This window comes from Ahaetulla prasina, chromosome 5, assembly GCF_028640845.1.
Source record: "Ahaetulla prasina isolate Xishuangbanna chromosome 5, ASM2864084v1, whole genome shotgun sequence".
Lineage (NCBI taxonomy): Eukaryota > Metazoa > Chordata > Lepidosauria > Squamata > Colubridae > Ahaetulla > Ahaetulla prasina.
The window spans coordinates 10,486,380-10,500,621 of NC_080543.1; the positions used below are offsets into that span (position 1 = coordinate 10,486,380).

The 14,242-nt window shown below is 38.8% G+C and overlaps 1 protein-coding gene across 7 annotated transcripts in view; it reads right to left on the bottom strand.

The window, feature by feature from the left end:
- The window catches only part of SYTL2 (synaptotagmin like 2), a 96,986-nt gene that overhangs the window by 12,759 nt on the left and 69,985 nt on the right, over window positions 1-14,242 (bottom strand). For 6 of the 7 annotated variants that reach the window (XM_058186289.1, XM_058186290.1, XM_058186288.1 and 3 more), the window contains 2 exons: window positions 7,495-7,589; window positions 5,543-5,662 (listed from right to left, as the gene is read on the bottom strand). In XM_058186289.1, coding sequence (XP_058042272.1) covers window positions 5,543-5,662; window positions 7,495-7,589 — 215 coding nt within the window. The remainder of the gene's footprint in view (window positions 1-5,542; window positions 5,663-7,494; window positions 7,590-14,242) is intronic. The other variant, XM_058186291.1, reaches the window with a different exon arrangement.

The following is a 14,242-nucleotide window of genomic DNA, read 5'->3' on the forward strand; positions in this document are numbered from 1 at the left end:
AATGCTTTTTGACAGGTGAGTTCCCAGGTGCTTCAGCACAGGAAAGACACTGAAGCGCAGAAGAAAAATCCATCTCTGGACGCGATAGAAAAGTAGTGAAGAACAGCTGAGAAATCCTTTACAGATATTATTCAAAGGGAGATATCATCCACACATCCAAAGAATCCATACTCTTTTCTTTTTCTTAAAGTAAGGAAAAATCATTAAGAAGGCTCATGCAAAGGATAATTTTATACAACGAACCCAGCAGAAAATATTCCACCTGCCCCTCTCTTGAAATTCTATTACAATGGTACCTTGGTACTGAACTGCTTTGGAACTCATCAAAGTTGGTACTAAATGCGTTTTGACGCCAAAAAAAAATTGCTATTGTTCGTTTGGTACTCAATGCACAAGCTAGAATTTGTCAGTGTTGGGTGTCTTGTGACTCACTGCATTATTTATTCCTCATGGGAAAAATGTGGTACTACTTTTTGGTATTCATCGAGTCTCCCCGGAACCAAGGGTGGGCTGCTGGGGGATCGCAGGGGTTCGGGAGAACCTCTAGTTACGATTCTGTGCAGTTTGGAGAACCCCCAAATCCCACTCCTGGCTGGCCCCGCCCACCCAGCCCCGCCCCTCCTAGGAGTTCCCATGTGGCCAGTTTTGAATGCAGGTAAGTGCAGGGCGCACACGGAGGCTCAGGGAGGGTAAAAAACGGGCCTACTGGAAGTTCGGGAAGGCCGGAAACGGGCCCCCAGAGGGCCTCCAGAGCCTGGGGAGGTTGTTTTCACCATCCCGGAGGCTCAACAGAAACCTCCGGAGCCTGGGGAGGACAAAAATGGTGTCCTCCATGGTGCAGGAAGCTGACTAGGCCGCTCCCATCATGGCCACACCCACCCAGCAACAGGGTAGAGAACCTCTTGCTAAAATTTTTGAAGCCCACCCCTGCCCGGAACCAATTAACAATGAGTACCAAACTCCCTCTCTTAACTGGTTTTGCTTTTGACTTTTCCTTCTGTACTCATTATTTGGAGGTTTGTGCCCAGAACTATTATATAATTATCCACTGGTGACATTTAGCATTTTGTCTTAGCATTGATTTGACAATCTTCGACTCTCTTGTTCTCCAAACAATGCAGTGACCAAGGCAATATAAGACCCGTTTTACAGATTTTTTAAGGTCAGTTCAATTTCTCCTCCAAATTCAAGGTTAATTTAAAATTCTGGCTTCAAACATGCAAGTGCATTAATTTATTAGCATGCCTTTGGGTGATCTTCGTCAAGATTTGCTAAAGAAAGAATTCTACATCAATACAGAATTCAAAAAATTCCACACGTCTTCATGGCGCAACAGCTACCAGAGACGTTAAGATTAATTCATAAATTGGAGCTTCCGGTGGCTCCGCTTCATTAATGGCGGGCTATTTCAGACCGCCAGTTCTTTGTGATTCTGTAGAGCTGTTTAGACAGTGTTAATCTGCTGTCAGCAGCTTGTAAATCTCTACCCTCGGGCAAAGAGGGGGTGGTGAGCATTCGGGCTGAAGTAGAGCCCCCAAGGAAAGCCCCAGGAAGATTTCTGGTGGTTTGTTGGGAACGCTCCTTCTATAGCTCAAAAAAAGCTCCAGAATACAGAACACTTCTGCAAATGGCAGAACAAAATGCAGCGTCCATCTCCATGACTGAAATGGATTACTGAAGGATTGCTAAGAGCTGAAAACAGGAGTGCTGGCATTTGATTATAAGATGATTTTAACTCCCTGACAGAGAAGGTATTCGTATTCAAGAGTGGAGATGATGAAAGATGGCGTTTTGTGTATTGAAAGTGAAAGCTAAGCTAAGCGAAAGCTAAGGAAATGCTTATTACAATTGCTAGCGTGGAACCTTTAAGAAGAATATAACAAGATATTTTTTAAAAAATGGAATTTTTTTTAAAATCTCTTTTTTTATTATCTTTTTCTTACAGTGTTTAAGAAGAAAAGCTTATTGAAATCTTTTTTTCTTTTTTTTCTTTTCTTCTTCTTCTTGGTATTACTTAGTTTAAAAATGGCCTTTAAGCAAAGAGATTTAACCACTTCTAAAATATTGGAAATTTCTTCACTTCAGATACAGAAAATGAAAGAAGATATCAAAGAAAGTCTAAGGAATTTTTTACAGGAGCTTATGGAGGCTCATCTTTCAGAAATAGATCAAAAATTTAATGAAATGGAGAAAGAAATACTGGATTTTAAAGATATGGTGGAAGAGCAGAGGAGGGAGATGAAAAAATTAAAGGAATCAATTACCCCATTATTGTTATCTAGTACTCAGACAGAAGAAAGACTGGATGAACTTAACCAAATTAATTTAGATTTGCAAAGGAAAATAGATGAAGTTCAAATTAATTTGAATTTAGAAAATAAAATAGATGATATTCAGGTTAAGGTAGATAAGGCAGATGAAGAAAGGGTTATATTACAATATAAATTAATGGAATATGCTATAAGGGTAAGGGGTTTAAGAGAATGTAAAGAGGAAAATTTGAAAGAGATTTTTATTCAGGCCTTTGCTCAGATAGAGGGAGTGGAACCAGAAGATTTTGAAGTTAATATTGAAAAAATTTATCGTGTTAATTCTTGGTTGGCAAGGCAGAAGTGTTTACCGAGAGATGTGGTTATTTATTTTACAAATAAGAAGATTAGGTATGGAATTTTGCAAGCATTTTATAAAAATAAATTTCAAATATTAGGACAAGATATAATAATGATGAAGGAAATTCCTCCTAAAATGTTAAGAAAGAGAAAAAAATTTGCCTTTTTAGTGGATGAGTAAGAAACATCAAATATATTTTAGATGGGAGGTTCCAGCTGGTTTAACAGTGAATTATAAAGGAAGAAAGTATTTTCTCAATACAGTTTGTAAAGCACGAGATTTCTACACTAATGTATTAAAGATTGGGAACCCTTTATTAATAGATGTTAAGTTGAATGGTGAATAGATGGTGGAAAATGTGTAAGACAGAAGAAGGGGAGGGAGAATGTTTAATTTTTATTATATATGATTATGGTTAATTTTTGTAAATGATTTATTTTGGATATAAATTTGTAATTTTAGGGGTACTATTTGATATATTTGAGGTATAAAGGAATAGGAAGATGGAATATTGTTTAACTTTGGAGGATAGATAGTAAAATTTAGGAATTTGGATTAAATATTATATTTAAGAGATGGATGTAATGTTGTTATATGGCTAATTAGAATTTAATTGTTATAATAGATATATTTTGGATAAGTTATAGGTGTAATCTTAATAATAAAACTAAATAAGTTTTTTAATTGCATTTTAAGTTGTATATTGTATTATCTGTTTTATTTTTGCCTGAGTCCTTCGGGAGAAGGGCGGTATAAAAATCAAATAAATAAATAAATAAATAAATAAATAATGTTATTTGATATAAGCAAGGTAGTGAAGATTTTAATTATTACAATTGATATATTGGATATTTGTAATATTATTTGATGTATATAAATGTCAAAGATGTGAAAAGATGGACTATTGTTTACCCTTGAAGGTTGGACCGAAAAATTTAAGAAATTAAGTTGGAAATATGAACTATTCTTGAGAGACTGCTTAAGGAAGAAAGACATTTTAGAAGAACCCTTGGTGAATATTGGAAGATGGAACGTTGTTTTGATATTGATTGATGAAGGTTGGATATTAAAAACTATGTACTTTATTCAAGAACAAACACTAACTCAATCGGAAATTTCTGAGAACTCTAGGAGTGGAATGGTCTGATATATAATGGATTGAAAGAAATGTATTTTCTTTGTTTCTGGAAGGGGAGTTGAGGTTTTAAGGAGTGACTATGGATTATGATTTGAGCTATATTTTAATTTTTGTTGTTAGTTTTATACCCTGTATTCGGTTCTGGGAAGTCCCGGGGGGTGGGGGGAGGAAGGGAAGGGAGGCGGAGGGGGGAGGAGGGTAGAAAATGGATTGATAGTTAATGTACAAAGATGATTGAAGATGTATAATTAATGTAAGATCGGAGCTGCCCGGCTACCACTTCAGAATGACGGGAAAGAAGGAAGTAGAAGAGAGAAGGAAGTAGAAGAGAGAAGGAGGTAGGAAAGAGAAGAGGAGGAAGAGAAAAGGAAGGAAGAGGGATAGAAGAGGGAGAAGAAAGGAGTAGGGAGGAAGGAGGAGAGGATGTAGATAAGAGAGGGGGAGGATGGTTGTGGAAAGTAGAAGAAGGTAGAGAAGGAAAGAGAGTTAAAGAAAGGGGGTGGTGACCGGGCAGGTCCGATTAATTGTATATGATGGTACATTAAATATGTTATTGGATATTAATGTTAAAATAAAAATTTTTTATTAAAAAAAAAAAGATTAATTCATAAATTCAGACATTTTGAACATGGATTTCCATTTTGGTTTTCTGGCTGGTCACAGCAAACCGGGAATGAATTCCCCTGTGGCTTTGGCCATCATCTTCAATAAACCATGCAAGAATTGAAATTAATAATAATATTAATAATATTTAATAATATTAATAATATTTAGATACTGTTAGATAATATTTAGACAAATATGTAAATGAGGACAAGGGATATGTAAATAAGAACAAAATAGTATGTTAAATAGTAATTATATTTGTTGTTATGTTAAAAATATGTATGGATATGATAAGACCGGGATGGTCACACTATGTCCACTGTTTTTAATGTTTGTTTAATAAAAAAAATTTAAAAAATGAAATTAGTTATGGTTTGTTTCACAGTTCCTAAGAAGAGTGCTGCCAACAAACAGAAGGTCCTAATGAAAGGACTTTCCAAAAATAAAATTGAAAAAATAACTCAGATGAGAAAAGATTTTGAAAAAAAAAAAAAGAGAGAGAGATACCATCTAACCAAGCTCAGGTTCTGGACATAAAATCTTGGACATCATTCTACAATTTTCTTCGCAACATTACAGTAGTATTTTTTGCTGCTTCTGCGATAAAGTTTGAACTTCCATCCCGGGATTCTGTATTGTCCACCATCCTTAATTTTCCAACTCAAACCAAGTCGGCCCAAGTTTCAAACCCAAAGATGTAACAAAGTAGTCCTCGACTTACGACCACACAACTGAGCCCCAATTTTTTGTGGCTAAACAAGGCAATTTTTAAATGAATTTTGCCCCATTTTAAGATCGTTCTTGCCATAGTCGTTAAGCGAATTGCTGCAGTTGGTAATTTAGTAACACGGTTGTTAAGTAAAACTGGCTTTCTCATTGTCTTTGCTTGTCGGTAGGTCCCAAAAGGTGACCACATGACACTAGGACCCTGCAACCGTCGTAAGTATGAGTCAGATGCTAAGGGTCTGAATTTCGATCCTGGGGAGGCTGCAACGGTTGTGTGAAAAATTGTCATAAGTCCCTTTTTTCAGTGCCGTTCAAACGGTCACTAAACAAACCTTTGTCAAGGACTACCTGTAATAATTAATCAAGATCCTTTATGAGGGCACCAAGCATTAACTCCCAAAGAAGTCAGAGAAGACTGTTAGTGAAAGCAGCATGATTAACTAGAGATTTGGGTTTACATACAGAAGACAAGGATGCCAAGCCAGAAGAGCCACTAAGATTGGTTAGGGAACTTGGGGTCTTTCTGATTTTCCCATGTAGGTAACTGCTCTCGGACGCTGTATCTGTCTCTCTGTCATCGCTCTACAAGACATTACACAAAGGGAGAGAAAGAAAAGTCTGCACAGATGTTCGAAAAAGCGGTAAGGACAACAAACAGCTCTGCCAAGATTCCCGAGTCTGGGATCCATCCAGCCATCTCTCAGGTTAATGTGGCATGCATAAATTTGCATGCAATCGTTTAAGCAGCACTTAATGAAAACAACGGAAAGGAATTAGGTGGTGCACCCAGAAGGCTCGGCATTCCCTCTTCAAACAAACTCGGATCAATTTTAAAGGAAAGGTGATCAGCTGCCCTGTTTCACTGGCTAGTGGGGTAGATAAGACAAGTGACGTGGTATATTTTTTATTATTACTAGCTGATAACCCGGCGTTGCCCGGGTATTTATTTATCCCAGTCCTGCAGGCACCTTCCCCGACAACTTGCCCTCTTTGCTTGAAGCTGAAGGGCTAGGGTTGTTGTTTTTTTAAGAACCAATCCCCCTTACCAGAGGAAGTCCCCTTGTGGAGTACTGTGAAGCCGTTACCATGGCAACTCCACTGTGCTGTACAGTAGAAGCCGTTTTAAGGCACAACAGGCTGTATCTTAACTTGAATCCAGTGGTGGGATTCAAATAATTTAACAACCGGTTCTCTGCCCTAATGATTTCTTCCAACAACCAGTTCATCAAACTGCTCAGAAAGTTAACAACTGGTTCTCACAAAGTGGTGCGAACAGGCTAAATCCCACCATTGCTTGAATCCAAAATGCACACTATCACTGTCAAAAGTACTGGGATTTGAATTATAGCTATAATTCATTCCTTTTCATTTCAGTGGCCCAGGCGTTCCAGAGTTATGCTGGAACACACACAATTTTTGATCATATGATCATGGGAATGCTGTGATAAGCACCTAAGAGTTGTCATAAGAGTTGTGAGTCATTTTTATGAGTGCTGTTGTAATTTCAAACGGTCATTAAATGAATGCTTGTAAATCAAGGACTACCTATATCTAGGAATTAATATAGTTGGATTTCATCTACATATTGTGGCTTGCTTGGGGTCTGTCTTAGTGCATTCTACAAATCGTAGCCACTGGCATTTGCAAACCACAGTTTATGGCAATGAAGTTTGGGCTTGTGAGTGAATCTCTTCTAACAGTGAACTCTCTTTCAATGCTGCGAAACTTAAATGTTGATATGATTTGCATATCAATGTAATCTTTTTATTAGTTATTCATTTGTAAGCCCCTCAAAGGCAGTTGTGTCTCGAACCCCATATAAACCTAGTAACTCAATAAATTCGGGTGTCAAACTTGCCTTCGCCTTTAGCGAAGGGGAGGGAGTCATGTGACGACGTGACAACGCGAGTTTGACACCCCTGAAATAAATAATTGAAGAAATAATTGGGTGAATGATATAATAGAGTGACAATTTGCTAAGTACTGGATGAAAAGCAACCAGAGGGGGCTGCTTTGCTTTGCAGTCAAATACGCATTTTTATAACACAAATTACAATTTTAGTTTGTCTTGTCAAAAAAACTGCATTGCCACTCCTTTAGAGAAAAGAAAATATGGAAACCAATGATTATTTCAATTTTTGAAAGCAGTTGTTCAACCAGTCCAAATGCATAAAATGTTATTTATGAACCACTAAGAGAAAATGATGCTTTCTTAATAAGATTCTCCAAGGTATCCTTCCATTATTTTCTTTCTTACAATATTCAGACTGATTGCAATAAAAAGGAAATCTGCAAGCTTCATTTCATTAACCTCCTGTTTTCAGAGTGTAGTTGCCATATATTTTACTAAAACAGCACAACCTTAAAGCGAAATCAACGTTACGGTTTTTCTTAAACAGAGATTAAAAACTTGCCTCATCTTGAAGAAATGCTGGGACCGATTTGCTCATCATCTTAATTTTTTCCGGATGCGAAAACTGACTGTCAGAGAAAGAAGGTGCTGTGGAAACTAAAAAGCAGCAATTCACATGGAGAAAAGCTAATTAGATTCTAATCTTGCTAAAAAGATTGACTCATAAAAGTGTTCTTGGAAGAAAAAACAACAACCACCCCACCAAAAGCATGCTTAAAAAACGTGTACGTGCAAGTTACATTTTAATAAAACCAGCAAAGTTTGCTGCAAAGAAGCTGAAAGAACTAAGGCAATTCATGATCTACACAAGTCCTTTCTGGGTTTTCAAATCTCTTCTAAAATAAGGAATTTTTTTACCATTTCTCCATTCCCACACCTACAACAATACAGGCCCAGGGGTGGGCTGCTGGGGGTTTACGTGGGTTCGGGAGAACCTCTAGCTAAGATTCTGTGCAGTTCGGAGAACCCCCAAATCCCACTCCTGCCCCCCACCGGCCCCCACGAGACCTGTTTTGGATGCAGGTAAGTGTAGGACGCACGGAGGCTCGGGGAGGGCGAAAAACGGGCCTACCGGAAGTTTGGGAAGGCTGGAAACGGGCCCGTTTCCAGCTTCCAGAGAGCCTCCGGAGCCCAGGGAGGGCAAAAAGACCACCACCGGCGCCATAGTGCAGGCGGCCGACTAGACCACGCCCACCATAGTCACGCCCACCCAGCAATTGGGCAGAGAAACCCTTGCTAAAATTTTTGAAGCCCACCCCAGTATAGGCCTACAAGAATTCTCCCATGAGATATATTTATTTATTAATTAAACTTAAACTTAAACATGTAGCAAAGCTACATGAGATGGTGCATAGGGATCATTTATACCAGAATTTATATGTTAAATAAATCAAGAATTTGTGGCAAGCCTGGTTTATAAATAAATTTACCAATGGGTTTATTCAATTTATCCGTTTATTAAACAGTTACCAATATCCCTCTGTGTGTGTGGGGGGGGAAAAGCCTCTATATCGAATTGAATATTATCACGAGATGATCTGAATTTTACTTGTCGAAGTTCAACGCGCTTCGTAAATCAGGATATTTTGGATGTAATGGACTAAACTTAAAAGATTTTACCAGAAAATTGAAGTTGCAGATGATGAAGGTACAGAAGTAGTTTAGGACCAGGGTTTTCATGCATTTATTATTTTTTTTAAAAACCACATTTTTAAGGACTATTTCTTGCTTCAAAACAGCAGAAAAACGGGATGCTAACCTTCATCATGCTACACTGAAGATTAATTTTAAATGTAACTGCATCCCAGGTGCAGGTAATCCTTAACTTATAACCACAATTGGGACCAGAATTTTTGTGGTGTGCGCAGCAAGGGGGTTAAGTGAGTCACGCCTGATTTTATGACCTTTTTTGTCACAGTTATTAAGCAAATCCCTCTGTGAAGCAAATCTGTCTTTTCACATTTACTTGTCAGAAAGCCAGCTGGGAAGGTCGCAAGTGGCAGTCACACGATTTTTAGACCAAGAACCCAAATTTTGATCATGTGAGCCTGGAGATGCTATGCTGATTGTTAGAATAGAATAGAATAGAATAGAATAGAATAGAATAGAATAGAATAGAATAGAATAGAATAGAATAGAATAGAATAGAATAACAGAGTTGGAAGGGACCTTGGAGGTCTTCTAGTCCAACTCCCTGCTTAGGCAGGAAACCCTATACCACTTCAGACAAATGGTCATCCAACACTGTCTTAAAAATTTCCAGTGTTGGAGCATTCACAACTTCTGGAGGCAATTTGTTCCACTGGTTAATTGTTCTAACTGTCAGGAAATTTCTTCTTAGTTCTAAGTTGCTTCTCTTCTTGATTAGTTTCCACCCATTGCTTCTTGTCTTGCCCTCAGGTGCTTTGGAGAATAGCTTGTCTCCCTCTTCTTTGGGGCAGCCCCTGAGATATTGGAACCCTGCTATCATGTCTCCCCTAGTCCTTCTTTTCATTAAACTAGACATACCCAGTTCCTGCAACCGTTCTTCGTATGTTTTAGCTTCCAGTCCCCTAATCATCTTGGCTGTTCTTCTCTGCACTCTTTCTACAGTCTCCACATCTTTTTTACATCGTGGCGACCAAAACTGAATGCCGTATTCCAAGTGTGGCCTTACCAAGGCATTATAAAGTGGTATAAGGGTGAGCACCAGTTGTAGGTAACTTTTTTCAGTGCTGTTGTAACTCTGAATGGTCACTAAATGAATGGTTGTCAGTCAAGGACTACCTCTATTTAAGTTTCCCTTGGAAACTGAGAGTGATGGATGTTCAGTATAAGTAGTCGTCGACTTACGACCACAATTCAGCCCCCAATTTCCACTGCTAAGCAAGACAGTTGTTAAAACTGAGTTATGTACCATTTTAAGACCTTTCTTGACCCAGTTGTTAAACGAATCGCTGCCGTTGTTAAGTCAGTAACACAGTTGCTAAGTGAATCTGTCTTCCCCATTGACTCTGCATGTCAGAAAGTCACAAAAGGGGATCACATGACCTTGGGACACTGAAACCGTCATAAACATGAGTCAGTTGCCAAGCATCTGAATTTTGATCAAGTAACCATGGGGATGCTGTTACAGTCCAAAGTGTGAAAAATGGTTGTAAGTCACCTTTTTTCCATGCTTCAAACAGTCCATGCTTCGAACAGTCACTCAATGAACTGTTATAAGTCAAGGACTACCTGCACATTACTTAATTATTTTATCTTCTGAGTAGCCAGACACTGCAATATAGAATTCCTCCATACAATTCTTACTCATAATTTTACATATTCCTTCCCAGTATACAAACTAAAAAAAAAAAGGAGAAGAAAGGGAAATTTTTCTTTCTTTCTTTTTTTTTCTTCTTAAACTCAACATTCATCATCCATTCTGGCAGATGAAGAGTGGGAAGAGGAAAAAAAAATAATAAAGCTTAGCCACGTTGCAATTATTCAGTGGGCACCAAGTTTTCTACAAACAAAAAACGTGCCCTACAGTAGTGGGCAAAATTGTGGAAACCTTTTGGGAAAAGTGTATTTTTCTAAAACTACCATATTTTTCGGAGTATAAGACGCACCGGAGTATAAGTTTTTATAAGTTATAAGTCGCATCTTAGTTTTGGGGAGGAAAATAAGAAAAAAGCTAATTGGCAGGTGGATCGGCCTCCCAGAATACTCCCAATAAGCTGTTCCCAGAGGTGAATTTTAGCAACAGGTTCCTTGGTTGTGAACATTGTGCCTTGCTTTTTTTTTTTTGCTTTTTTTTTCTGCCTCTGAAACTCAGTTTCAAAAAAAAACTTTTTTCTGCCTCTGAAAGCCTCCAAAACAGAGCTTCAGGGGAAAAAAGCCTCTGAAGCTCTGTTTGGGAGCTTCTTTGCTGAAGCTCCATTTGCAGCTTTTTTTCTGAAGCTCCGTTTCTGATGCTTTTTTCAGCCTCTGAAACCTCCGTTTGAGAAGCTGGGCGGGGCTACATTCGGAGTATAAGATGCACCCAGATTTTCACTCTCTTTTCTGGGAGAAAAAGGTGCGTCTTATACCCCCCAAAATATGGTAGATAATAACATCACTTTTTTTTTGGAGTAGTACCATAAAATTATATATCAACGGAATGATAATTTAATCAAGGATGTAATGCAATAACTTTTAGGAAGGATTTGCTATTAGAATAGCAGTGACAGTATAAAGAAGAAAAGTGAAACGTAGAAAAAGTGAGATATACAAAAATGATCACCATAGAAAAAACGAGATATACAAAAATTAGTTGGGTAACCTTTAGCATGAATTATGGCCTTACAACATCTTCCCATGGAGTGAACCAGGTCTTTTAGTTCTGCAGCTGTTATAATGTGAAACCAAGATTGAATGATGGCTTCTATTAACTGGGTTTTATTGCTGGGTCGCTTCTGACTAACAAGTTTCTTTAGTTGGCTCCATAGATTTTCAGTTGGGTTAAGGTCTGGGCTATTCCCAGGCCATTCCAGCAGTGGAATAGGATTCTCTTGAAACTCCCCCAAAAAGTAGGGTTATTAGCCATCCAACCTCAAAAATACACTTTTCCCAGAAGGTTTTCACAATTTTGGCCACTACTGAATATCCACCAAGAACATAAAAATCTCAAAATTCTTTCTTGATTCTTCTCTGGAATCAAGACTCTCCCAAAATACTGGACCACATTTGCAAATGAGCTATAAATCCTTCACGATCAGATTTATTACTTTCTTCTGCTGCAATGTTAACTTCAGATGGCAAATGGAATCATGCCTTGCTTTAAACACACAACGGCTCTCCGCAACGCAAAATTAGTTCTTGTTTTATAAGATGCAAACAATTAAGGGAACAAGAACAGCTTCCGAATGTATCAGTGGTTTAGTCAGTCAGTCGTATAACTTAAAATAATAAGAAGTCACAAAATGATACATTTCAGGAAGGGTCTTATTACTCACTTCCTGCTGGGTTGTCATTGGGTTCAGCTGGGTGATCTGGTCAAAAAATTGCAACCACAAATAACATACTGTTATACTTAACAAGGAGGCTCTAATTTTAACAGGGCTGCAGTCAACCGACAGGATCTATTTATGTAATGACGGATAATAATTTGGATGGGTTTTGAAAACGGACTGGAAAACTTCAGAGTGGGCAGAGGATAATTAACCCTGAATGTCTATGGTGATTCTCAGTCCTCCAGGTCATGGTTGTCCCAAAGGTGCTTTTTCAAACAACAACTGGACTTTAGTTTTTCCTTGATGGCATTTCGCTTCTCATCTAAGAAGCTGCTTTCTGAGAACTGAAGAAGCTTCTTGGATGAGAAGCGGAACATCTTCAAGGAAAAATGAAATCCAGTTGTTGCCGTTTGAAAAAACACCTTTGGGACAATTAAGTCTTAATGCTGCCTCCAGATTGAAAGCCCTGTGCTTCTAATTTCCACCCACAGGAGAAAGGTTGGTTTTAGGAAAAACAACAAAACCGATTGACAATGGAGATTCTCAATTATCCAGGTCATGATTCTCCCAAGAGTGGTTTTTTCCAAAAAGCAACTGGATTTTCTTGTGTTTTTTTTCTCTCTCTCTGAACTGAAGTAGCTTCTTGGATGAAAAGCTAAACATCTTCTATAGAAAAAAAACCCACGAAAGTCCAGTTGCCTTTTGGAAAAAGTATCTTTGGACAACAAAACTAATCGTGCCCTTAGTTTGATCCATGAAGGTTACTCTCAGTTCTTACAGACAAACCTGTTGTCTCTGGATCTGCTCCTTGCTTCAAAATCTATAAGGTAAAAGTAAAGGTTCCCCTCGCACATATGTGTTAGTCGTTCCCGACTCTAGGGGGCGGTGCTCATCTCCATTTCAAAGCCAACAAGCCAGCGCTGTCCGAAGACATCTCCATGGTCATGTGGCCGGCATGACTCAACGCCAAAGGCGCACGGAACACTGTTACTTTCCCACCAAAGGTGGTCCCTATTTTTTCTACTTGCATTTTTTACCTGCTTTTGAACTGCTAGGTTGGCAGAAGCCGGGACAAGTAACGGGACCTAACCCCGTTATGCGGCGTTAGGGATACGAACCGCTGAACTGCCGACCTTTCGATCCAAAAGTTCAGCATCTTAGCCACTGAGCCACGCTTCAAAATCTACAGATATTCTATTTTCAAGCTAATCATTTCATTTATATCTCTATGTGAGATATGGCTAAGAGGGACTACCGGATATTAAAATTAGAGAAAATCTAATTTTCTCTAGTAGTGGCCTAATTTCATTTCCACTTTAAAAATCAAATAGAAAAAAAAAATCAAATCTCAGGTCTGAGTTAAATTTTTTTAAACTGATTAAGGATGCTCCTTTAGCAGAGCTAATAAATTCATTTGTTTTCAGGATAATAGGACGTATTAGAGATCGAAACTGGGTCGGTCACAGGGATCAGAGCAGGGGTGAAATCCAGCCGGTTCTATCCGGTTCAGGCGAACCGGTAGAGGCGGATGTGGGAGGCTCCGCCCATCCACGCGGATGTCATGACATTGCTTTTTTGCGGCATTTTAAGCCTCTGCGCATGCACTGAAGGCTTTGCGCATGCGCAGGTGATGGCGTGTGCGAGTGGAGCGAGTGAGTGCGCAGCGCATGCACATTGGCGGAGCAGTAGGGAAGGTAAGTAAATTTCACCCCTGGACCAGAGGTTTACTCTTCCGAGTTTTTGGACTCATACTGGAGCCCATTTTTAGAGAACTTCTCTCTACCAAAATATGTGCTTTGGGCTATTTATGTGGTGCCTTCCTAATGGCTGATTGGTGCATATCATATTTTTCCAAAGCAATCAATCACTGACTGGTCAATTAATTGTGGTCAAATATTCTAGGAAGTTAGGGATGTCCTGTCCATTTTAATTTCAATTATGGTGGCATGTCATAGCTTATTTTAAGGTTTGGCACACATTTTATACATACTCTGAGTTCTCCCAAGGCTGTGGGTTCAAACTTGAGCAACATAATCTAGACTGCAATCCAGTGGTGAAATCCAAATTTTTTTTTTACTATCAGTTCTGTGGGCGTGGCTTGGTGGACGTGACAGGGGAAGGATATTGCAAAATCTTCATTTCCACCCCGCTCTGGGGCCAGCCAGAGGTGGTATTTGCCAGTTCTCCGAACTACTCAAAATTTCTACTACCAGTTCTCCGAACTACTCAGAATTTCTGCTACCGGTTCTCCAGAACCTGTCAGAACCTGCTGGATTTCACCCCTGCTGCAATCTA